This window comes from Strix uralensis, chromosome 12, assembly GCF_047716275.1.
Source record: "Strix uralensis isolate ZFMK-TIS-50842 chromosome 12, bStrUra1, whole genome shotgun sequence".
NCBI lineage: Eukaryota > Metazoa > Chordata > Aves > Strigiformes > Strigidae > Strix > Strix uralensis.
The window spans coordinates 2,996,689-3,020,681 of record NC_133983.1 but is presented as its reverse complement, the minus strand read 5'-3'; the positions used below and the strand labels follow the sequence as shown (position 1 = coordinate 3,020,681).

The window sequence follows — 23,993 nt, the reverse complement described above, 5'->3', positions numbered from 1 at the left end:
TCCCCGCGTGGGATTATGCGATGTCATTTCTCTTGCCTCTACGAAGTGGCCCGTGAAGTAGGTGAGGCCACGGGAAGGAGAAGCAACAACTGGGGGCTCTGGAGCACCAGGAGGCTGTGGGTTCCCGGTGTGCTCTCCTTGCCCAGCGCCAGGGAGACGAGGCTGCGCTGCCTGTGACTTGCCGGGAGGTGGCACTCCAGCCCCGTGGCTGCCTGTCCCCAGGTGCTGTGTTCTAGGTAAGGATGGTCACCTGCGGAGATGGGCAGGAGTTAATTTGTCTCCTGAGCTTAGGGGAGAGGGCAGTGTTTAAAAGCACAGGAACAAAACTGACCCAAGAACATAGCTGGGCAGCAACCCCAAAGCAAGGTCTTTGTTCCCTAAGTCACTTGCTGCCACTGATTTTTGTCCAGTTGTGCTCCCCTCCTGGCACCACGCTGACTCTTTCCTGGCTCTGGTCCTCTCCAGGAACTCTTCTGTGGCAAGTGTTGCATTGTTAGTACCAAAATATTGAGGAAGTTGGCTGATTTCCCTTTTGTTTTTTCAAGTGGTAGCTGTAGCTGGTGGCCTCTGCCACCGCGTATTGTGGCAAGGAAAAGCTCAACTTGTTGAGCCTGCTACAGTCTCTATAAAACACCTGCTAGCTCTGTGTCCTGCCATGCAGCTCCTTGCTGGAGGACTGCTGGTGCTTTCCCGTGTCCTTTAGCTGGTTGTAGTAGATTCTGACTGATGGGCACAAGTTGGCTGTTAACATCTCAGCTCCAACACAAATGATCGACTGTTTGGCTGAGGGAACGCAGCGATGTTCTGTAGGGCAGCAACAAACAGGTATTAAGTGTACTTGAAACGGCAAAACCCACTTCCTGAATTCAACAAGCACATACTGACTTGTGGCATGGAAGTGGGTTTTAGCTTTTTCTCGGTGATGTGCTGCCCTGCCTTTCTGTAAAGGCTTTCTTCTTTGTGTTAGCCTGACACAGTGCCATGTGCTGTCCCTCCTTCCTTCCAGTGTTCCTGTATATGGTTTAGGTAGGATTCTTTATTGTGGTGTCACTCCTGACTCTTAGCCTGCTGTAGCCTCGTTATATTGTCAGCTTTAGTATTTTTCCAGGGGCAAAAATAAAGGGATTTTTTTGCCCTTGCTTCAGCATAGTCTCTTCCCTGCTCTGGAAAGTCTGGTTTCACAGCAGCCTGACATGCAGGGCTCTGGCAGCTGCTGGCCCCCCTGAGCCCTTCTAGCACTCTGATGGGCAGAGAGGGCTTTGATCTTGTGTTCAGGTGGGGGAGCTGCTGGTAACTGTGCAGGAACTGAATCTGCTGTAGGGGTGAGGTCTGGGGGTGAGCTGAGTCTAAACACATTTTCCAAATCTGTGATCAAGTCAGTATTCCGAGGACAGACTAGGTTGTCTTCTGTCTTTATCTTACCAGTCTGCTAGGGCTGGGAACTGGGTTCTTTGTTGCCCTGAGGATGCAGCTGGGAACTTGGCTTTCAGTATGTTTTTGTGGTCACAAGATGTGTTTTTGATGGGGCTGCATATACCTTTTTCCCCTTGCGCATGCCTTTTCTTAGCTGACACTTCCCTCTATTACCTTCTCTCTGACCCAGTCCTGCTCTGCCTCTCCCCTGCGCTGGATAGATCTAGTTTCTGCTGCACAACTTTGAGTTCAAACTTAATCTTGCAGCAGTGGTTTTTCTGGAGCCAAATTGTTTCAATTGCTACTTGAGCTGAAGAGCAATAATACTCTTCTCTGGAGTAGGAAGTTGCCTGTCTTCTAAATATACTGGAGTGTGCATCCTGGCATAACTGCAGAGGTTACAGAATATGACTACATCCTTTTGAAGTCCTTTCTCGCAGAAGAAAAAACTCCAAGTGTTTTACGTTACAGTCACTTGCAGTTTATTTGGGCAAATGCAACAATCTGAAGGATCTTTCCTAATGCTGCTGTGGTTAAAACTGCACTATATACTATTTTCAGTTAGTTGTTGACTCCTTGGTGGCAGTGGGATTGGGAAGCAAAAATTACCGTAGTGGCTGGGGATCCTGCAATAAAAGGTTTACGAGCCTTTTCTGGCAGAGACAGTTTTGGCAGAGAAGCACAGGTTTCTGACAAACAGCTTCCCTGTTTACAGGGAGTGCAAAGTTGAACTGATAAGCCAAGTTCTTGGAGGGATTATGCAATATACAAAATAAGAGGGCATGTAACTAATGGTCTGGAAATGATCATAGGCTTGTGTCCTTTGGATGGTGGCATCAGAACTGCATCTGTGTGCAGAAATGCATCTGCATCTGTGCTCCTGCATAGCCGAAGGACGCAGATCTCATACCAGTTTCCCAGAACTAATGTCTATGTGAAAATGGACTGGGTTGCATGCCTAAGTGGTGGCCGTTGAAGTCATCTTTCAAAATGGTGTGACCGCAGGTACCCTCTTGAGAAAGGGAGTCTTTGAAAGGTGGATTTCACTGTGTATTATGTTTTTCCCAAACCTCTAGTGCCTGGAAAACACTTCATTTGGCCATTGGATTTGCACTGCAACAGCATAACCCTTCTTCTGCTGACCAGAGCTCTTCTGTGCTTGGAAGATGTTAGCACGGTGCCTAGCAAACACAGTAGCCATGGTAATGATCGGAAGAGCTAGGAAAATGCTATCAGGGCAGGAAAGATGTAACAAGAAGCAAGTGATGAGCTCCAGATGTAGGCCTGTGTTTCACTAAGAAAGATTTATCTTTAATGAAATTCTGTAGCCCTGAGAAGGGGCACTAGCATGCAAGCTGTGGGTGATTAGGTGAGAATGCGTTTCCCCTGGATAACATCCCAGTCCATGCTGATGCTGTTTTATCCAGAGGCAGTGCGTGGACTTAACTATCGTCTTGGGCTTTGTTTAAAGCTGAATCCCTCTGGTGATTCTGCAGTTTGCAGGAACTTCCACTTCCCTCATGTTTCTGCTCACAATCTTTCCCTCTACAGGATGAACAGAGGCATAAAATAGGGAGGGAAGGAGTCTGTTAGGAGGTTATCAGTGCTCATCTGATCAATTTATGTGTGGTTGCAACTTTTCCAGACGACAACCTGTGTGCAGTGCCATCAGTTGGATAACTGTTCACTGATCACTTCTGTTCCCATATAACACGCTTCACTGCTTGATTGAAACCTTTCTCAAGGTCTTCAGCTGCTGGATCTTGGCAGTCTTCATTTTCCTTTTACCTTTCCATCGATTTGCCTCACCCAGTGCTCTAGGCTGGCAAGTTCAGCCCAGAGAAGGCCTGGAGGCTTAAGGCACTGCTGCTGAAGACTTCTTGAAGGCATCTTGGGTCCTAGTCCCCTTTTCCAGATCCATTCTGTATGCTAATTTGAAGTCTAGAAAATACTTAGAGCTTTGTGTAAATACTGCAAAGTACTGCGATATTTAGAGGCCAAGCAAAATCTTGTGTCTACCCCACGTGGTGTACGGCATGTCACAGAATCACAGAATGGTTTGGGCTGGAAGGGACCATCAGTCCAGTTCCAACCCCCCTGCCATGGGCAGGGACACCTTCCACTAGCCCAGGTTGCCTGAAGCCCCATCCAACCTGGCTTGAAGCCTTCCAGGGAGGGAGCAGCCACAGCTGCTCTGAGCAACCCGTGCTAGGGTCTCACCACCCTCACAGGAAAGAATTTCTTCCTTTATATCTAATCTAAATCTACCCTCTTTCAGTTTAAAGCCATTACTCCTCATCCTATCCCTACAATCCCTGATGAAGAGTCCCTCCCCAGCTTTCCTGTAGCCCCTTTTAAGTAAGGTCTCTCCAGAGCCTTCTCTGAACACCCCCAGCTCTCTCAACCTGTCCTCACAGGGGAGGTGCTCCAGCCCCCTGACCATCCTCGTGGCCTCCTCCAGACCTGCTCGAGCAGGTCCATGTCCTTCTGGCATTGGGGGCCCCAGAGCTGGACACAGCACTGCAGGGGGGCGGGTCTCACCAGAACAGAATAGAGGGGGAGAATCCCCTCCCTGGACCTGCTGGCCACACTTCTCTTGGTGCAGCCCAGGATATCATTGGCTTTCTGGGCTGTGAGCACACATTGCTGGCTCATAGTTTTCCATCCACTAATACCCCCAAGTTCTTCTCCTTGGGGCTGCTCTCCATCCACTCCTCGCCCAGCCTGTATTTGTGCTTGGGATTGCCCCGACCCATGTGCAGGACCTTGCCCTTGGCCTTGTTGAACTCCATGAGGTTTGCACGGTCCCACCTCTCCAGCCTGTCCAGGTCCCTCTGGATGGCACGTCCCTTCCCTCCAGTGTGTCGACCGCACCACACAGCTCGGTGTCATCATGAACTTGCTGAGGGTGCCTTGATCCCACTGTCCGTGTCACTGACAAAGGTGTTAAACAGTGCCGGTCCCAGCACTGACCCGAGGAACGCCACTCGTCACTGCTCTCCACTGGGACATCGAGCTGTTGACCACAAGTCTTTGAGTGTGACTGTCGAGCCAATTCCTTATCCCCTGACTGGTCCATCCATCAAATCCACGTCTGTCCAATTTAGAGTCAAGGATGTCATGTGGGACAGTGTCAAATGCTTTGTTCATATCCAGGTGGATGATGCCAGTTGCTCTACCCTTATCCACGAACACTGTAACCCTGTTGTAGAAGGCCCCCAGATTCATCAGGCAAGATTTGTCCTCAGTGAAGCCATGTTGGCTGTCACCAATCACCTCCTTATTTTGCATGTGCCCTCGTATAGTTTCCAGGAGGATCTGCTCTATGATCTTGCTGGGCACAGAGGTGAGACTGACTGACCTGTAGTTCCCAGGGTCCTTTTTATTTCCCTTTTTAAAAATGGGGGTTAAGTTTCCCCTTTTCCAGTCAGTGGGAACTTCACCATGGTGCCACAAGTTATCAAATATGATGACTAGTCTTAGCCACTTCATCCACCAGTTCCCTCGGGACCCACGGATGCATCTCATCAGGTGCCATGGACTGGTGCACCTTCAGGTTCCTTAGATGGTCTTGAACCTGATCATCTCCTACAGTGGGGGGGTGCTTCATTCTCCCAGTCCCTGCCTTTGCCTTCTGCGACTTGGGTGGTGTGGCCAGAGCACTTGAAGACTGATGCAAAGAAGTCATTGAGTACCTCAGCCTTCTCCATGTCCCGGGTAACCAGGTCTCCCGCTTCCTTCCACAGAAGGAAGAATGGAACTCCACCATTTTCCTGAGTCTTCCTTTTATCATGGAGGTACCTACAGAAGCTTTTCTTGTTGCCCTTGATGTCCCTGACCAGATTTATTTCTCTCAGGGCTTTAGCTTTCCGAACCTGATCCCTGGCTGCTCAGAGAGTTCCTCTGTATTTCTCCCAGACTACCTGTCCTTGCTTCTGCCCTCTGCAGGCTTCCTTTTATGCTTGACCTTGTCCAGGAGCTTCTTGTTCATCCCTGCAGGCCTCCTGGTGTTCTTACCTGACTTCCTCTTTGTTGGGATGCATTGCTCCTGAGCTTGGAGGGGGTGATCCTTGAATATCAAGCGGCTTTCTTGGGCCCCTCTTCCCTCCAGGGCTTTATCCCATGCTACTGCCAAGCAGATCCCTGAAGAGGCCAAAGTCTGCTCTCCTGAAGTCCAGGGTAGGGAGCTTGCTGCATGTCCTCCTTGCTGCCCTAAGGTTCTTAAACTCCACTATTTCATGGTGACTACAGGCAAGGCTGCCCTTGAGTTTGGTGAGAACAAGGTGCAGCACACACCTCTCCTTGTTGGCTCCTCTGTCGCTTGGAGAAGGAAGTTACCATCAATGCATTCTAGGAACCTCCTGGATTGCTTATGCCCAGCTGTTTGTCCCTCCAGCAGATACTGGGGATGTTGAAGTCCCCCATGACAACCAGGGCTTGTGAACATGAGGCTGCTCCTATCTCTCTATAGATGGTCTCATCTGCTTTACAGGTAAGGAAGATAAGAAGACACTATATGCCAGTTAGGCTTTTGCAGCTGGTCTGTGTGAAAGCAGCATGATTAGATGTTTCTGGTCAATATTTAAAATGTAGTTAGTGCTGAAGTCTGCTCAGCACAGGGTGCCAGGACTCAGCCTTGCATACCAGCCTACTGTTTCTCAAGCTTTAAGTCTCTCATCAAGTTTAAGCAATCAGAGAGTCTTGCACGAGGCTGCAAGGTGTTAAAAGCATTCCCTGGTGTTTCAAGGGGTTTTTGTTAATCTAGAACACAACATCATATTCATAAAGCTTCAAAATTAAAAGTACTTCTAGCTTTTTTCTCATTAGCCTTTAATGCAGCTGACACTGTATGACTGCTTATAAGTTACTGGATGATACCACTGGAAAACTGAGGTCAGTATCCCGAGAGACCTAGGCTCACTGGAAGATGGTAAAAATCATGTGGAGACGCAGCTAAATATAGATTAATGCTGAGAACATTCCTGGATACTTGGATTTGAAAGGCTGCCACAGCCTCTGTAGTACTGCGAAGTTACAAGTCTTTGCTGTGAAATGGTCTTGTTGATCTAAGTTTAGCAGGGCACCCACTTATTGGCTGAGTGCCCTTGGTTTGTGGTGGCAACCATGAAATTCTCAGTTTTCTCTTTGGCAGGTTCACGAACCTACCACTTAAGCGTGTTTTTTTTTTTTTTTATTGGTGTGACTCTGGGAAAGACAGCGTGCAAAGATAGGAAGAGGCCATCACATGCTGCATCTACTCTTGCTGTTCCCTGGACTGCCTGAGCTTCAGCTGCAGGCGAGGGGTGGAACTGCTCCTGGCCCAAAGCTCCTGGGCTGACTTGTTCTAGTCTGAGATAAAAAACTGATTTAAGGATTTGACTCAGTTCATCCGCTATTCCTTGAACAAGCCTCAGTGAGGCACTGAGGTCTTCCTGATGAGCAACATCCCTCTCCTTCCCAGTTCAGGACAGCTGTACAGTTATTTACTAATGATCTTAAAATGACACTCCAGATACAAGCAGCTTGGCTGTTGGCACTATTCTTAGTGTCAGCTACTGCTCTTTTGTGCTTCGAAGTCTGTGCATTGCTTTCCTCCATGACTTGCTTGTATTTGGAGCTTGAGAGTTGTGACAAGTGGCTCTGCATACCAGCACCTTTGCTCAGGTCTCGAACCCGGTGGGATATAGAGATAGGTCTATGTACTTACGCACAAACCCATGGAAGCAGCAGTACAACCAGCCCAAAATTTTTTCCTTAGGTTACTTTCTCCCACCAGCACCTGAGTGCATGAACTGGATGAGCTACAAGAGGGAAGCACTAGATGCTAAAGTGACTATAATCAAAACAACTTCATCATCATTTAAAGCTGTCTCTAGAATTCATGCCAAGTTCAGAGCACCGCTCTGATCCCACTGGAGATTTCCTTTTTTCATCCCAAAATAAACACATGCTTTTACAATAATCTGAGTAACTGCCCAATGCAGTCACATAGGGACATTTGCCTTGCTAGCATTAGTCTGTGTTAAAGTCTAATGCTGGTTTTGGAAAGCATTAAAGTTGCCTGAGCAATGCAATACCTTAACCCATCCCAGCAAAACCCCTGAGCCGCGGCACGGTTCTTCCCTGCTACGCACTTGTGCATCAGCCGCTGCTCTCTGGGTTTGCTGCTGACAGGGAGGGCTGTCCTCATGACCCCTTGCAGAGCAGCTGTTAAGCTACAGTTTGGCAACGCTTTTGGAGGATTCCTGAGAAACTCAGGTCATGCAATGTTCTGTCATTATTCATGTTTTGTGACCACTTGCGCTATTGTTTACGGTTTCTTTAGTATCCTGGAGCAGAAAGCAATAAAAAACCCACCTATCTGCCATAGGACAATGACTCTTTATGATTAGATGAGATGAGATTAGATTAGATTAGTAAATGGGGGAGGGAGAGGAGGCTTAACTGTCTTGGGGGCTATGCCCGAGTGCCCTCAGGCCAAGTTGTAAACGCCCCATGGGATGAGCTTTCATGCATTTTATGTGCTCTCCTAATAAAAAGCCGTTCGCAATATTCAGCAGGTCATTGCAATCTTTCTTGTCTCGTTTATCTGTGGCTGTACTTAAGTAACTCCAAAAGGAGGAAGACATACATTGTTAAAGTACCTGTACATGACTTTTGTGTGTGTGCTCTCCTTGATGGCTATCCCAGAAGTTAGCTGCTGGGGCCTGGCTCTCCTGTTTTCTTGGAGAGGTCTCTGCTGTGCCTGTCTTGAGGCCATACCTCCCAAAACCAGCAGCGAGAATGAGCTCTCTGACCTGCTGCTGCTGGAAGGAACACTTCCACCACACACACACACACACCTTTTGGTTTCTCTAGGCATATCCTAGCCTGGCTTTGTTCTCTTTATGTGAGTGTTGCCCAGTGCCTGTTGTGCTGAACTGGGTGTCGCTGGAGGAGTGAAGATACTGGCTCCAGTCATCACAGACTTCAGGAAGCCATAAGCCAACATCTCTCTCCTGCTCTGGATGATATTTCTATTCTTGCTGACTCTTCCCTGCCCTTTAATAAGAAATTCTACGCTTCTGTGAGACATTACTGATGCTTCTCAGTATCAGCTAAAATTGTATTTCTGTGAATGTGAATTTCTGGAATATACCAACCTCAATTCAGTGGGTGACAGGAAGAGCGAAGCAGGGTGTATCTGTGCATGTGAAACCCTGCTTAAACATCCACTCTTTTTGTATCCAGCTCCCTGTGTGGCCAGATAGCAGCTCAAAGCAGGAGTGTCAAACACATTCTTGCTCAGGAGAGTTTTGTTGTGGTCTTTGCGGAGGCAAGGTTGGGGTCTTGAGGTAAGGTGCCATTTTGCCACTTAATTAAAATGCTGCCACCCCCTGTCACTGGCTGTAGGTTATATAGAGCCTCCATGTAGTGCTTTCTCCTCTGAAAACTACTGAGTGTTCCTAGGGAGCTAATGCAGAGGCTTGTCCTCACCAAGGAGCTTGTCAGTCCTTCTACCTGTTTCCAGTCTCTCACCAGACCATCCTATGTCCTAATCTCTTTTCCATGCCAACTGGGCTATAGAAAAAGCCCTGACTCTGTGTGCGCACTGCTCAGCAGTAACAAAAACACCTCTGTGTTATCAACACTGGTTTCAGCACAAATCCAAAACATAGTCCCATACTAGCTACTGTGAAGAAAATTAATTCTATGCCAGATATAGTCTGGTCCTCTTGTTAACTGCATTGAGAGCTAGTGAAGGTTAACGTGCTCTTGGAGGGGTCTGAGCATAAAAGCTGAAACATTTGAAGCTGGTCAGAACCTAGTAGGAGATAAAGAGGATGATGGCAAAAGCTGCTTTATTAAACAAGTAGTTGGAGGTTCCTAGGAAAACCGCTGCCAGTGTAATAAATCTAATCCTTTGGGCCTGGGAGGAAATGCCAGCGTAGCCAGGACCTCTGCTGTGGTCTTAGTACAGCTGTGCGAACAGAGGCAGATGCGTTCTTGTTGGACTGGCACATAAAAGCAAGTGTTGCCCCTTCCACAGATGAGAAGAGGCTTTTCCAGCTGCCCTGACACTAGAAGACTTGCCTTGTAGTCATGACTGACTAAGCCGTGACTGCTTTTTCTGGGATGAAGCAGGAACTGAATGCGGATAAGTGTGGTCTGGGCTTGCTGGAAGGAAATGAGAGCTATCAGGAAGGATTAGGTAGTGGTGTTGGTGTCTGCCTGGCCTTTGCTCTCTTGCTATCGTAAAGGTTTGAAATGCTGTCGCAGTGGAAATTTGAATGAGAAATTTCCCCTCTATCTTATACATGGTAACTCCTCCTCCTGCAGGGATGAATCCTTCTGTGACAGCAAGATTTAAGTAGCTTCAATAGGTAAAGTACTCTTTCAAAAAATTGGTGCTGGGCCTCCTTAGAGGCCTTGACATTTGGTCTATAGACTGTGCATTTCCCCAAACTTCCCTGAAGAATGAGGAAACAAGCAAGTTAAAGGGTATAAATGAAATAGGGAGAGCCATGCTTTGCACTCTGGCAGTGGAAACGGGGTGGGTTGTCTTTCCTGGGACCATCAGTCTGAAAGCAGAAGCTTCTCACATGTGAAGAGGGTCAGACTTGGGCTGTTCTCCCCAAAGTTGGCTGTGGCTTTCATGGTGAGCTGGCCTGGCAGGGCATTGGATGAGCTTGGTGTGACTCCAGTAAGCCAGGAGCTAAGCTGCTCTGAAGACCTGTGAACGGAAAAGGCTCCAGGCATTTTCCCTCAGTTCCTCTTGTATGGTTGACTTTGGCCAGGCTCCTTGTGAGTTGCAAATATCTTGTAGAGAGCAAGATCTGTGGTAAGATGGGAATAAGAAAGAGGTGTGCTAGTGTACTGTGCAATTCTTGCCTGTTCCTTTGCTGGACGCTGAGTTGAAGAAACAGATTTGGTCTGGTCCAATGTTGTTGCCTTGCTTTGGTGACAGTAGTCCTGCATGTGGTCTTTCCTGAAAGCTGCTGTGTGGCACTAAGCAAACTTGCAGGTTTGAGGGCAGATGGTGGAGCTGGGAAATGATCTCCTGTGTCCTTGGTCTGGCACATCTCTCAAAGATGCATCTGTGTTAGGGTGCAGATGCTTGTATTTACCAGGAACCAGCTGCTTACTGCAAGGGCCTTACCCTCGGTTCTCATAAACAGGCCCTTCTTGCTGTCCTGGAGATTGCAATCATCTCCATGGTGAGAGTTGCACAAACAGAAGGGAGGATAATGACGTTGTGGATTAAAGGGCAAAAGGAGGTTTCCTAGTACATAAAGCTTGTGCTGATTGTCCTGGTTCTAGATTGAACGTCCCTGGAAGGGTAGGCTGCAAACACAGAAAGGCTCTCTGCAAAAATAGTAGGAGCAGGAGGTGTGTTACCCAGCCCCGCAGTGTGGAGAAAAAGGCAGCACCTGTTTGAGGAACTAAGGTGTGGATTTGTTCATGGACCTTTGAGCATATTTGAGAGGCAGTAAGCCCATCTAATAAAAACTACCGAAATCTGCCTTTAACTGGCTCTGCTTATCTGCCTTTGATGTGGTTCAAAGGGAAACACAGGGCTGCATTATGTCCTCCTTGTTAGCTCAGAAATACAAAGACCAGCAGCATCCCAATGCCCAGCTGACAAATGTGTGCGGAGCCTTGCCGTCCCTGCCCTCGCCCCAGTCTAGGGGCACTGGCCTTAAGTTCCCTTTCTTCAGTACTCAAGTACACGTGGGAAGCCTGAACCTCAACAGAGCTCCAGCTCCAGACATGCACAGCTCCTTCTGCCATTCTAGTTAGGCCTGATCTCAGTTTGTTTTGGAGCAGCTCCTGCCGAGGAGCTTCTTCAGACCTTTTCCATCATCTAACTTTTTAGAGTTAGAGCTCTAGTAGTGAGAGCAAGGGAGTGTAAAATCCCAAATATCCTGCTCTTCCAGCATCTGTGTCCCTTCCCTGTGCTGCTGAGGGACATTTGTAAAGGCACCTTCTGCTGACTGATGTTTTTCAGGTTCTCAGCGTGGTTGGCTTATGGCTCAGCTAGTAATGAAGGTGCCTAGAGCACCACTCCTCTTCTTGCTGGGGACACTTTTCCTCTCAGCTCCTTGTATTTAGATGATGCCTTGATGCCTTGCTTGAACCTTCTACTTGGAGAAGGCCACCAGCCTTTCTTGTATTCCCAGTCTTCAGGCCAGCTGTGTCTTCCTTCTCTGGCTGGACTGGGGGAACTGGGAGGTGATCTTTCCCCTCTGCTTGGTGCTGGTGGAGGCCTCACCTGGAGTGCTGTGCCCAGTTCTGGGCTTCTCAGTGCAAGAGAAACACAGACATACTGGAGAGAAGGACTACAGAGGGCTTGTGTTGGTAGAACTTGTGCTGAGTGCCAAAGGCTGAATCTGCTAATCCTGTATAACCAGGTAGAAAACTTGGTTAGGGACATCATAATGTGGGCTAATGCAAAGAAGTTTGTAGTTTTTGATGGTAGAGGTGTAAAACCTTGTGTGCTGTTTCATGAGGGTGTGAATAAAGGTTGTGCTAAAGCTGCCAGCCCTGTTGTTTTTGGAAGGGAGTGGGGCTGCAGAAACCTGACCTATTCTTCATAGTCTGAGCGAGATGGAGCAGTGCTGGCACTGAAGCTGACCTTGAGTCAAGCTACCTGCAGATTCCCCTTTGCTGGTGTCCTACCACGTACACTTTTGCACATGTTCTCTACAGAGCAGTGGGAATGCTGCAAGGACAAATGTTCCCCGCTACCTTGTGGGAGAGTGTGGGGAAGCTGGAGTCAGGCTCCTCTTGGAGGTGTGTGGGGTTAGGATGAGAGACAGTAGACAAATGGCCATGAGGGAAATTCTGATTAACTGTTAGGAAAAGGCATTTCATTGTGAGCGTGGTCAGACACTGAAGCAGAGCCCCAGAGAGGTTGAGAGATACACATCCTTGCAAGTAAATCAAAGTTCAGCTGGACAAAGCCCCGAGCAGCTGGAGGTGGCCATGCTTGGAGCAGGACACTGGGCCAGACACCTCCAGAAGTCCCTTCCAGTCTAATACTCTTCAGTGGTAGGTAGGAGACACACAGATGGTGTGGTTCAGCTATAGCATAAATCACAGTCTGGGGCTATGTTTGACTCCCTTTTCCTAGGCTGACATGATAAGGAGACGTTAAGGAGGTGCCTTACTAGTTCATCGTGGGAAGGGTGCATCTTTCTGGAGATGTTCACATGGACTGGTGCCAGGTGCTGGTTTTTGTATTATTTGTATTGTGACAGGATGCCTCTTGCATTTCTCCAGGTACAGCTACATGATTGACAACGTCATTCTGCTGATCACTGGGACTCTGCACCAGCGTTCCATCTCTGAACTGGTGCCTAAGTGCCATCCTCTGGGAAGTTTTGAGCAGATGGAAGCTGTGAACATTGCTCAGACGCCTGCGGAGCTCTACAATGCAATCCTGGTAGACACTCCCCTGGGTGAGTGGAGCCTTTCAAAATACCTCTCAGCTGTGTGCGGAGCAGATTTCCCTTTTTCCCCCCCAGTCTAACTAGGTCCAGCTAAGCCTAAGTTGTGGTCCAGGAAGACAAAGCAGTGGGTAATGCACAGCTGTGCTGTACTGCCTGTGGTGGCTGAGCTTGAGTTCGGGTTTATGTCTGTCCTATGCCAGTTTTTCCTCTGGAAGACCAGCTAGCTCTTTGTACCCTTCAACAAATGTCCAAACCAGCACGCTGGTAGTGGAGACTGCTGGGGAGTTCGGTTTGTGTGAGCCAGGCCTTGAGCTGTCATGGCAGTGCAGGTGTAGTTAGATCTGATCTGCTAGTTATGTCCATTTACTAGCTCTTCTGGGAGTCGTAACCTGAAACTAGGGAGGAAGGAGAAAGCTTGAGAGGTCTTAGACAATGTGATCTTTTTAATAATTGTTCTGGGACACATGGCACATGTGCTTTCTTAGCAAAGGGCTATCACTTAATTTCCAGCACTTTTAGTTGGACCACTGGGCAGTTTCTTGTAGGCAATTTTTGTAGATCTCCACATGCCTAGTCTTGTTCTGAGACTGAAAAAATTAGGTCTAGATCAAGGAAAGCTCTTTATATACCAGAAAACCCCTAAACAACAACTGCAAAACCTCCAGATCTCCATAAGCCTTTGTAAACTCATTGTATAGCAGGATCCTGCACTGAGGTCAGGGCTTGACCAGGAGGCCCATAACACTAAAACCAAGTATCTTATGAACAGTTAGTCAGGTAGATATGTTCTTTAAAGATAAAAGGTGTAGGAAGTGGTTCTGGAGAAAATATGGAAGACTTTTTGCAGTAGTAAGAGAGGTAGTCACAGGAGACTTGCTAGTTTAGCCTCTGTGGGCAAAAATGTAGCGAGGTATGCCTGAGTCAGTGATTAATCATTCTTTTGGGGTTGGTAGAAAGAACAAAACACTCTAAATCATCATATTGTCTTTGATAGAAATAGTTGGTTTTGGAACTGAAAGTGCTTTTGCAAATGCTCTGTGTAATAATGGGGCAAGTGAAGTAGCTGTCATGGAAAAATGACTTGCCAGATAGAGCCCTGCAGAGGAGGGAAAACATGTCTTGAGATCTGGGTTGCAAGGTAGGGCAGCAGCTCAGCAGGAGAACTGAAGTTCTGCATGCAGCTGAGTTGAGCCCGCTGTAGGGATGATATATGGGAAGAAAAATCTCCTCAGGAGTAAGAGTTCCCATTTTGGGAGTAAGATAGACCAGAGTATTTCAAACACATTAGCTCTCGGAGACCTTAAAGCTTCCAGCTGTGTATGGAGTGAAAACGCCCTGTAACGCTGGTGAGGTGGTACTGGAGAACGTGGCTGGCAGTTGAGGGTCTTTGCCTCTTGCGTTCACGTACACGTACATGAGTCAGTCTTGCCTGCTTCTGCCCTGGCTAGGCTGACTTCTGCTTCAGACCTTTGCCCTGGCCATGCCCTTGAGGCTGTGTACCATCTAGTGTGGCATTTCTTCAGCAGGAGAACATGGGGAGTAGCTGTGTTGCCTAAACAAGCAGGCATGCAGGCTCCAGTTGTTTAACTTGCACTCTTTCCAGTGACCACACGCAAAGAAACAGCAGCTCCATCTCCTAAAAGTACTTGAGTAGCTACGTGGCTGGGTAGGAATGCCTAACCCCAAATGGCTTTCATAGGTTAGCAGGGCAAAATAAGACTTGCCGTTAGCCTAATTTGGGATATTGGAGGGCCAAGAACTGAAATAGCTGTGTTCTCATTCCTCTGCTACTCTGAAGTAGCCACTGCTTAGTTATCTAGGCTAGCCAGTGAGTCCTGCAGTGAAAACCAGTCCTGGCACACTCTGTTTTCATTTTTGCCAGCCGTAGGGAGCAGTGCTCCTCCAGCTACGTGGCACTGGTCTCCGATGCTGTCGCAGAGAAACCTCTGTGGGGTTAACCCCTGTTCAGGACTCTCTAGACGCACGGTGCGGCTGCTGTCCTTGCCAGGGAGCTCGTGCTGTAAAAGTGGTGCACACCAAAGGCGTGAGCCTGCATTGTACTTGGTTTGTCGCACAGAGCAGAACACTGGTCAGTTCTCAGCATGAGTGCAGTGTCCTTTACCCACAGCTGGACTGTGTAAGCTGAGAAAGATCATATTTCTCTGTGTAGCAAATTCAGCAAAGCTGGTTGAGTGAGAGTTGAAGAAGTCATGAAAGTCCTGTCAATGGGTTTGACTGCTCTTGCTAACAAGCGAGTGGTACAACAGCCTTACATTACACTACCTGTACAAGACTCATCTTTATCTGCAGCTTGCAGTACTCTGCTTGGTCTGAAATCTGTGTTCTTTAGGTGGCAACAACTTCTCAAACTTCCTCCCAGAGATACTCTGGCAAAGTACATAGGGCTGAGCATCCTACCGACAACCACCACTTTATCCTGTCTCCTGTTGCTGAGCTCCAGCTAGAGAAATAAAAGTCCTCAGAAGAAGTGGAAAATGGGACTGATAGACTGGACCAGGAGAAACAGCTCCTGACTCCAACCATGGAGTGTCATGGGCTGTAGGAGCTGTGGCATCCCCATACCTTCTTAATCCAACTGAGATATTGGAGAAGGAGGGAGAGGCACCAGCTTCCTCAGGATTCATTAGCTGCTGTCTCGCAGATGTTTAAGCGCTGCTGCCATGCTGTAGCAGGCAATTCGGTAGCTGTCTTGTCACCTCTGAGCGCCTGCATCTGGAAACAGTTTGGGTTTTGCTTATTTTTAAATACAGGCTGCTCTGGCACTGATGCTGGGGGCTAGAGCTGTGAATTTCTGCTGAGAATAGGCTGTTAACCAAACCATAGGACTAAGGGGTGAAGAAAGATTTTTTTCATATGAGAGCCCCAAAAATGGTTGTGGCCTGGGGAACCATGGTGGAGCCTGAGGTTTTGAGTCATGGCAGGCTGGTGGCTGCTGAAGTTAAGGGCCAAGCTCAAGGTAGGGTGTGCTTCTGCCTGGCATTGTTGAGGACTCTGGAAAGTGCTGGGCATGGCTGCTGGGCAATGCTAACTCTGTCTGTGGCTCTGTTTCAGCTGCTTTCTTCCAAGACTGCATATCTGAACAGGACCTGGATGAAATGAACATCGAAATAATTCGAAACACGCTGTATAAGGTAAATGAGTCTCTGGGAAGGGAAAGAGATGTTAACTTCCCTGTTTATTCCTAGTGTGACTACAGCTCTGCCTTGGGTCAGGAGCTCCGACCTAGGCTGGCTTTCTTCAACCAAAGAGGGGATATTCTTGGAGTAGACTTAAAAATCATTTTGCTTTCTTGCTCCTTTTCTTCCCCGGAGTAGTGATAGAGTAAATATGACCAAGAACTAGTTGCATCCATTGGAAAGTAAAGATAGTGCTCTTGGAGGGACCTGACATCTGATCACCCAGCTCTGCAGAGTCAGGGCACTAGAGCTAGGCAGAGTGGGGGTTTTTGGAGCTGTCAGGCTGTCAAGAGTCTGTGCAAGAGATTTCACAGAGGTTATGCCTTTGAATAAATTTTCTCAGGCCCCAGGCAAGCAGGAGAAGTCTGCTCCTTAACCACATGAGTTTAGTCATGTAGTTAAATGCATTCAAAGGACTAAAGTGGCTAGATCTTAAACTTGGTTGAAGGACTTCCGTGGGCTTGACTCTCTGTCTTGAGCTCTTTCATTAGAGCCTCCGACAACTGCTCAAGCCTTCAGTGGCTGTGGTTGGGGTTGGATGCTCTTGGCAGAGCAGTGTAAAAGGTGCGGCCAGGATGGAGGAGTCCCGCAGGCTGTGGAGAGTATTGGCACAGGGATGTGGAGGGGCTAAAGATCTCCTTATCCCGAGCCTGCTCGGGGAGCTGTTGTCTCCTCTGCAGGCCCCATCTGGTTTTAGCTGGCAGTATCAGAGCATGTGTTTATGTGCAGGCTGTGGCTATCGCTCCATCTCGACTCTCTGGATTTAGGGTGGGATGCAGATTGTATCTGCCAACCTTGTTTTGGCTGGTCACAGCCAGCCTGCAGTCAGTGTGACCTCTGCTTCCCAAGGAAGCTGTGGCCTGTTTGGAGAGGCAGAGAACAGCTCAGGCGTGAAGGGAAGGAGGCAAAGGGAGGGGAGAAGGAACCTGCGTGTTGGCAGTCATGCCCAGCTGCGCGTGGCCTCTGGCATGTACTGGTCTTTTGCTGTAACACGGGCAGGTATGCCTGTATGCATAAACACCTGCACCTTGCAGGGTGCAGACCTCTGTGTTGAGACAAGATGGGTAGGGAAAGGCAGGGAGCAGAGTGAGCGCAGGGCAAATGGAGCGGGCGGCGGGCCGTGGGGGGTATCTCCTTGGGTCCCAGCTGCCATGTCCTTTCCCATCTTCTTTTTGAGGCCTTATACTGCTTTGCATTCTGCTCTTCCTACTCCCAAACTGAAACGTAGATGCCTGGTATCCCTTGGCGTGTGCTGGGACTGGTTCTTGCTAAAGAGCAGCCCCTGGGGAACATAAGGGCTCTGTCAGTAACAAATCACAGGGATACAAGGGTGGAAAAGGAAACTGCCGCTTACAGACTCTCACTTGAAGCCACCTCTCTCCCCAGGGACTGGAAAATGTATAATGTAATGCAACTGGTCTTCAAAGGCAAATGAAGGAAATAAAATCCAGTCTGAAATCTGCAGAGAGCTGCTCTGAGGAACACAGCAGGCGGGTGCCTGGGGTGGATGCCTGCGTGCTGGAGGAGTTGGCAGGGAAGAGTAAGAGTTACCTCCCAGAACTACTGGAGGTTTTTTGAAGGAATCCGTGAGCATGTAGACAGAAGGTTTGAGGAGAATTCATAGGAGGAAAGCAATTACAAAAGTTTCTTGTTAGCAATGACAAGTGAGGAGTTCTTGAATGGAAATATGGTTAAGATGGGGAGCAGAGGCTAAAAGTAAGTGGTCAGCTCTTAGTGTGGAGGGCAGTCAGCAGTGGAGTCCTGCAACAGAGGCGTGCTGGCATTGTCATCTTCAATGCTTAGTCCCTTTTTTCCACATCTTTAATGGATATGTTGAAGTGAAGCTGGCTTGGCCTTTGCTGGTGACCTTCTTGTAGGAACCAGCTGAAGGAGCTTTGTGACTGAACAATAAAATATAGCAGTGGATAAATGTGGAGTGATGTATGGGAGAGGCAAGGAGCTAATCCTAACTCTGCCTGTACAGTGAGGGTCTCCTTGTTCCTTTCTGCTACTAAATGAAATCTTGGGTTACAACTGACCTAAGCAAGTGCACCTCTACAAGGTAATCTGTTCCTAACAGTAGAAGAGAACTGCACAAATATCACTGTGCTGCTGTGTGTATCTCTAGTGTGTTTGTCCTGAACACTGTCTCATTCCTGTCCTCTCATCTCTGAATATGAACAGCAGAACAGGAGAGGCTGCTAAGGACGACCCGTTTAAAGGTTTGGGTACAATGACTTCTGTGTGGGAAACTACAAAAAAAAGGTTAGGATTCCTCACCTGGAAGAGGAGTGGATCCAAGCTGTGGTGGTAACCACAGATAGTGTTGGAAAAGTCGACATGGATGGACAGGCCACAGGTCTCCCTTTAGGCTGAATGTGATGGACAAACGAGGCTAGGAGCAGGCAGAGGGTAAACGTGTGGGTTCATGAAAGTCCATTAAGGATTATTAAATCCAAAGACACCACCTTTTCTGGGATAAGGGTTTCAGAACACCGGAGTGTTTCTGTAAATTGCTGTCATCTGTGGAGGGGTCCATAGGGCAGGGTGCCCACTGTGGCTGTTTTACAGTCTGTGTTTCCATTGGGTCTGTGGTACTGGATCCTCATTCAGTGCTGGTTATTTGAGTTCACCTGGTTTTGCTTCTAAAGCCTTAAGTTTGTGCCTGAACTCTGAGAAGAGCAGAGGTAGTGACTGAACCTCTTACCCAGGTTCTCCCTTCTGTCAGCCTCAAGCAAAGTCCATTATCCATGTCCTTGTTCCTGTGGTAACTCTGCAGAGTGATGCTCTGTGCTCTCCTGCACTTGAGCAGTGGCAAGTGCTGGAGATGATGTTTTTTTGATGTGTGATGCTCACCCAGCCCCAGCAATGTCCTCTTGCACTGTGTGGTAACAAATATTTACAGAACACAGTAATCCAGGTGCTTTCCTAGTGCAGAGGCTGAGGGTGTCCAACACGTGCATTCTTGGTCCATCTTGAGTCCTGGAGTTGTTGTGACAAAGCAGAGATTTGTGATGTCTCAGCATCATTTTATTCCATCCCTTTTAAGCGATCCTGGTTGCAGTTCTCTGTCCAGGGAGGTATTTTATCACATGATGACTTCTGAGAAAGTTTTTTGCTGAACAGCACTTTTAGCCGTGCACAGCCTTCATGGGCTCCCTCTGGGAGATACAGTCATCTTCCAGCTGGATTACGGTACATCTCCACAAAGGATTACGTTTCCTGGAGGCAGCGTAGCTGTGCCCAGCCTTATATGTTTTCTGCAGTGCTCCAGTTGGGGTGGAGACCAAGCGGCCGCAGTGTGAAAAGAGAATTACAGAGCATGGCTAGCTTCCTTCACAGATGTCCTGTCTCATCTCTTGACTCTGCTTACACAGCGGTACTTTCTGAGCGTAGGTCTTGCAGCTATAGTTGTGTGGCTTGGCATGTTTGTGGAGGCCAGAGCGGGGTCAGGAAACCACGTAAGACTTCAGTAAATGCTTTGGAGTTAGACGACTCAAAGGAGCAAAACAGGCTTTTAACCTTGCTGCCGGGGGATCTTGCAGTAAGCTCATGCAGTCACTCGAACAAACCCAACCACAACCCTTCATGTCTCCAGCTCCTGGGGAAGCACTGTCCCTTGTGTGGGCTTGGCATCCAAGTTCACATGGGGTGAGAGTGCCTGTGCTGTATTACAAAGCGTCTGGGAGCGTCCCTGCTTGCTGTCTGTCCTCTGCAATGGCCGTGTGGGGCAGCATGTGAAGCTGTGTAGAAGCGTGCTCACCTGCCCTCTCTCTTCCAGGCTTACCTGGAGTCCTTCTACAAGTTCTGCAAGGTGCTGGGAGGTACCACGGCAGATGCCATGTGCCCCATTCTGGAGGTAGGTCTGGAAACCCCCATAGCTGGAGAGTATTGCAGAGAGATTCACTGCTCTGTGCTCAGGCCCAGCTTGCTTGCCAGCATTAAGAACCCTCGAGATATTCTTTAGCATCCCCATGCACACTCTGCCTGCTCACTGGGACACCTCAGAAAACACTTCCTGCACATAACTTTGGACAGGTTTGGTTCCCCAGTCCTTATCTTGCCACGTGCTGACACGTCTGTGGCAACATCTTCATCCTCTCACATGGGTAAGGAGAACAACCAGAGCTGTTCAGTGCACGGCCTGTCTCCAGGCCAAGGCTAGCTGTGGGGCGTGCAGGGCTCAGGGGCAGTAAGTGAGAGAAACTCCTTGACCTAGGCAGAGTTCTGCTCAGTAATTTGGCTTGTGCCTGGGATGGGGGATTTCCTCACCTGACTGCTCCCCAGGCATCGGCTACTGGGCATACTGGGAGCCTGCACACGCAGCCAGCTCTGGCTGAACACTGGATAGCTTTATTGCCTCGCAGGCAGCCTACTTGTGCTGCCCTCTGATGTGGCTCTGTTCAGAGCAGTGTTGGTTCTTGCTGACCTCTGGCAAAGATGCTGCATCCCAAAGTGAACTGCTCTTCTCCCACAGTTTGAAGCTGACCGGCGGGCCTTCATTATCACCATTAACTCCTTCGGTACGGAGCTGTCCAAGGAGGACCGAGCAAAGCTGTTCCCGCACTGTGGCAAGCTCTACCCTGAGGGCCTGGCTCAGCTGGCCAGAGCAGATGACTATGAACAAGTCAAAAATGTCGCTGACTACTACCCTGTGAGTGCTTTGGGGTGAGGGCCGTGGGGACTGGTGCAAGGACCTGCTCTGAATCAGAGCTGCTCAGGGATCTGGGGGAACCTGTGGATTAACAGCCTGGGGAGGGGGGTGCCTGTCTTCTGCTACTACTGTTGGTCCTGTGCTCTGCTTGGCCGAGATGGCGTTGGCTTGCCTGAGATGCCGTTGGCTTATTAGTCATGGCTGATTGCAGTGGTGATAGGGAAACCAGACATGCCCTGTGTCTGGCCCCGGGATGTGGGGACTGCCCTCGCCACCAAACCCTTGAGGTATCGGTGTGGCAGCAATGACAGTCTCTCTTTGGCTGGTTGGGGATGGAAACGTGTCCAGTGAGATGTGGTGTGCTGCGTCTCCAGCCCTAGTGGGTCACCCTGAGCTCTGGTTCACTCACAGGGGAGACACTGACCTGGGAGGACACGTTTGGATGTGTCTGCGTTCCTTAAGCTGCTCTTGTGCACGGCTGGGGACTTGTTTGGAGTCTGAGAGCTCAGTGTCCCCTTACTGAAGCAGCCAGGGCATGTGCCAGTGTTTGTGGGCACAGGGGCCTGTGCATGGAGGGTTCTGTACCTGATGCATCCTCCCTGCAGGCTCAAAGCGACGATATGGCTTTGAGAACTGCACATTTCAGAGAAGGGGTAGGATTTCTGGCTGGATAAGCTCACAGATGAAATAAAGGCTTTGTCTGCCTTTCTGGGGATTGCCTTCAGCTGGTGTGCGTGCAGTGCAGCCTCGGCAGCATCCCATTGCCAATGTTCATGTGTGCACAGGGCAGACTCTTGGCTTTTCTGTGTCCTCTGCTGACTTGATGTGGTGGCTGGGGTGTCTGTTTGATGTGCGGGGCCCCCAAACACTGCTGAGCTTGGAGGCCTTTGGGTATATCCTCTCGTAATGTCTTCCTGCAGGAGTACAAGCTGCTATTTGAAGGGGCTGGCAGCAACCCTGGAGACAAGACCCTTGAAGACAGGTTCTTTGAGCATGAGGTGAGTGAGCCCCGTGACACTTCTCAGCATATGCCTACCTGTGCCATTTGCAAAGCTCAGGGTAGCAGCAAGCTCGTCTGCTGCCCCATCAGCAGTGCTGTGGCTGAACAGAGTTTGGGGGAAGAAAAGGGCTGCTAGCCCTCTGCTCCAGCGAGGGAATGGGGTCTGTGTTCTCATCCAGGCAGATTAGGGCAGCGTGGGAGGCAAGTCTGGGGCTGCTGGTGGTTATTTGGTCTGTTGATAGCAAACCAGAGTGTAATTACATGGTAAAGGATTTTCACAGTACCTGAGGGTATAAATATTTCTGCCTTCAAATGTGAGAGCCTGTCCCTGAGCCATGTGCTGTAGGTTAGAGCTGTCCTGAGGACCTAGAGAGGTGCAGAGCAGGATACCTGTGTGGAGCCTTCCAGCCCACTGGGGAAGTCATGGACCTCCCAAGCTGCTCCACGCTTCCCTTGACCAGCTCCTCCCATCCGAGGTGGACAAGTGACATGTCCTCCTCTGGGCTTTCCCCAGGTGAAGCTGAACAAACTGGCCTTCCTCAACCAGTTCCACTTTGGAGTCTTCTACGCCTTCGTGAAGCTGAAGGAGCAGGAGTGCCGCAACATTGTGTGGATCGCAGAGTGCATTGCCCAGCGGCACAGGACCAAGATTGACAACTACATTCCCATCTTCTAACCCAGCTCCGCTCCTGTCCGACCCTCCCGCCCCTGGAGTCCGGAGGGATCCCTGTCTAACTCCCTGAGTTATCCCTTGCCCCGACTCCAGGGATGTCCCATCTGTGGAACTGGCTCAGATGAGGAAACTGTACAGTTGCTAGTTAAATTATTCACAAGCTGAAGTTTGAGTTGTATGTGCTGTGAGGGGTCCAGAGGGACCAGTGGCACAGGCTTGGCCCTGTGCAGCAGGAGGGACGACTCCTGTTGTGTATCTTAGTCCTCGTGTTACTGTTCTAACCTGCTGTATGCGCTTACGCTCATAGAGCAAGCACCAGCTGGGGGGTTGCTGCCTCCGAGGGGTTCCCGCAGCTGCGGAGGAACACATCGGCTCTGCCATGGCTGGGGGTCCTCTCTGTCAGTGCTCTGCACGCCTCCTAGTCAGTGTTGTTCCTGTGAGATTTAGTTTGTGTGATTTGTAGCGTAGCCCATGCTGCTGTGCAATCCCTGCGTCCCCCTGTAGCTAACCCTGACCTAGGAGAGGCCGAGCAGCCCTGGGCAGGACTGGGATGGAGCCTGGGGGAAGGCGAGGGCAGAGCCAGAGGGCTTGTGGGAGCACGCTTCTCCCTCCTCGGGCAGCGTTTGCACTAGTGCAGCCTTGCTGTGTCCTCAGAAGCTGCTCTCCTCAGCCTCCCTCCTGCCCTGCACCTCAAAAGGCTTCCACAAGCTGACTGAGCTCCTTCCTCCCCTGAAGACACACAGCTTGGACTTTACTGTTGCAGTCACGCAAGAGTCAGGGCTGCTTTTGGCTCTGTGGCTGGTGCTAGACCCCTGCAGACACATTCAGGCTGGCACAGCCTCCTTCCCTGTGCAGGGTGTTGTGCTGTGGAGCCGTATGGGCACAGCTGGGCCCTGGGCAGAGCACCCTTGTGTCACCCTGAGGAGTGCAGAGAGCAGCTGTTGGCAGAGATGCCTGTCCAGGCTGTGGTTACAGGGTGGGAGCCAAGCCCTGGGCATGGCATGGCAGCCCTGCTCGCTGCTGCTACTTGCCCTCCAGCTCTGGGAGCTGCCCCGGGACAGCAGGGAACCCTCACTGGTGGGAAACACGTGCTCGGTGCTGCTGCTGGGAGGGTGGCTCCATCCCAGCTTGTGCTGTGGTCACTTCTGCAGTGTTTGTAACCCCGTGATCTCCTCTCTACACCAATAAATATCTGCCTACTGCACTGTGCTCTCCCTGCTTACTTGGGCACCTGTCTGAGGAGGAGCCTCCCATCAGCCCCAGGGATCTCATAGTTGTGGTAGTGGAGCCTGGTGCCACTCCTGTGTGACTTGGGACACTTGTTTCTCCTGCAGGCAGGGTGGTTGTACCACCCCCTGAGGCCCTGGGCTCTCACTCCAGCCCCAGCTTGTGCCTGGTCTGTGGCTGCAGCAGGGTGTTGAGCTGAGGGGTGCCTGGGAGGTGCAGCCTTGTCCCCCTGCTCCTGGCCTTCCACCCCTTCCATCCTCACCCTGGCAGGGCCACATGGTTAGAGCAAAGCAAAAGAAAGCCTTTAGGGTAGGGGTGGGAAGTGGCAGGGAGTGGGTGCAAGCTCTTCCTGGCAGGCTCATCCCTTCTCTGGGGCTGCCCCACGCAAGGTTCCTGC

General features: G+C 49.8%; 1 protein-coding gene across 1 annotated transcript in view; it reads left to right on the top strand.

The window, feature by feature from the left end:
• The window catches only part of ATP6V0D1 (ATPase H+ transporting V0 subunit d1), a 38,076-nt gene extending 14,503 nt beyond the window's left edge, over positions 1 to 23,573 (top strand). Inside the window, exons 3-8 of the mRNA XM_074881344.1 lie at positions 12,676 to 12,854; positions 15,918 to 15,997; positions 19,824 to 19,901; positions 20,520 to 20,696; positions 21,617 to 21,694; positions 22,211 to 23,573. Of these exons, the coding sequence (XP_074737445.1) occupies positions 12,676 to 12,854; positions 15,918 to 15,997; positions 19,824 to 19,901; positions 20,520 to 20,696; positions 21,617 to 21,694; positions 22,211 to 22,372 (754 nt within the window). The 3' untranslated portion in view covers positions 22,373 to 23,573. The remainder of the gene's footprint in view (positions 1 to 12,675; positions 12,855 to 15,917; positions 15,998 to 19,823; positions 19,902 to 20,519; positions 20,697 to 21,616; positions 21,695 to 22,210) is intronic.
• The last annotated feature ends 420 nt before the right edge of the window (positions 23,574 to 23,993 follow it).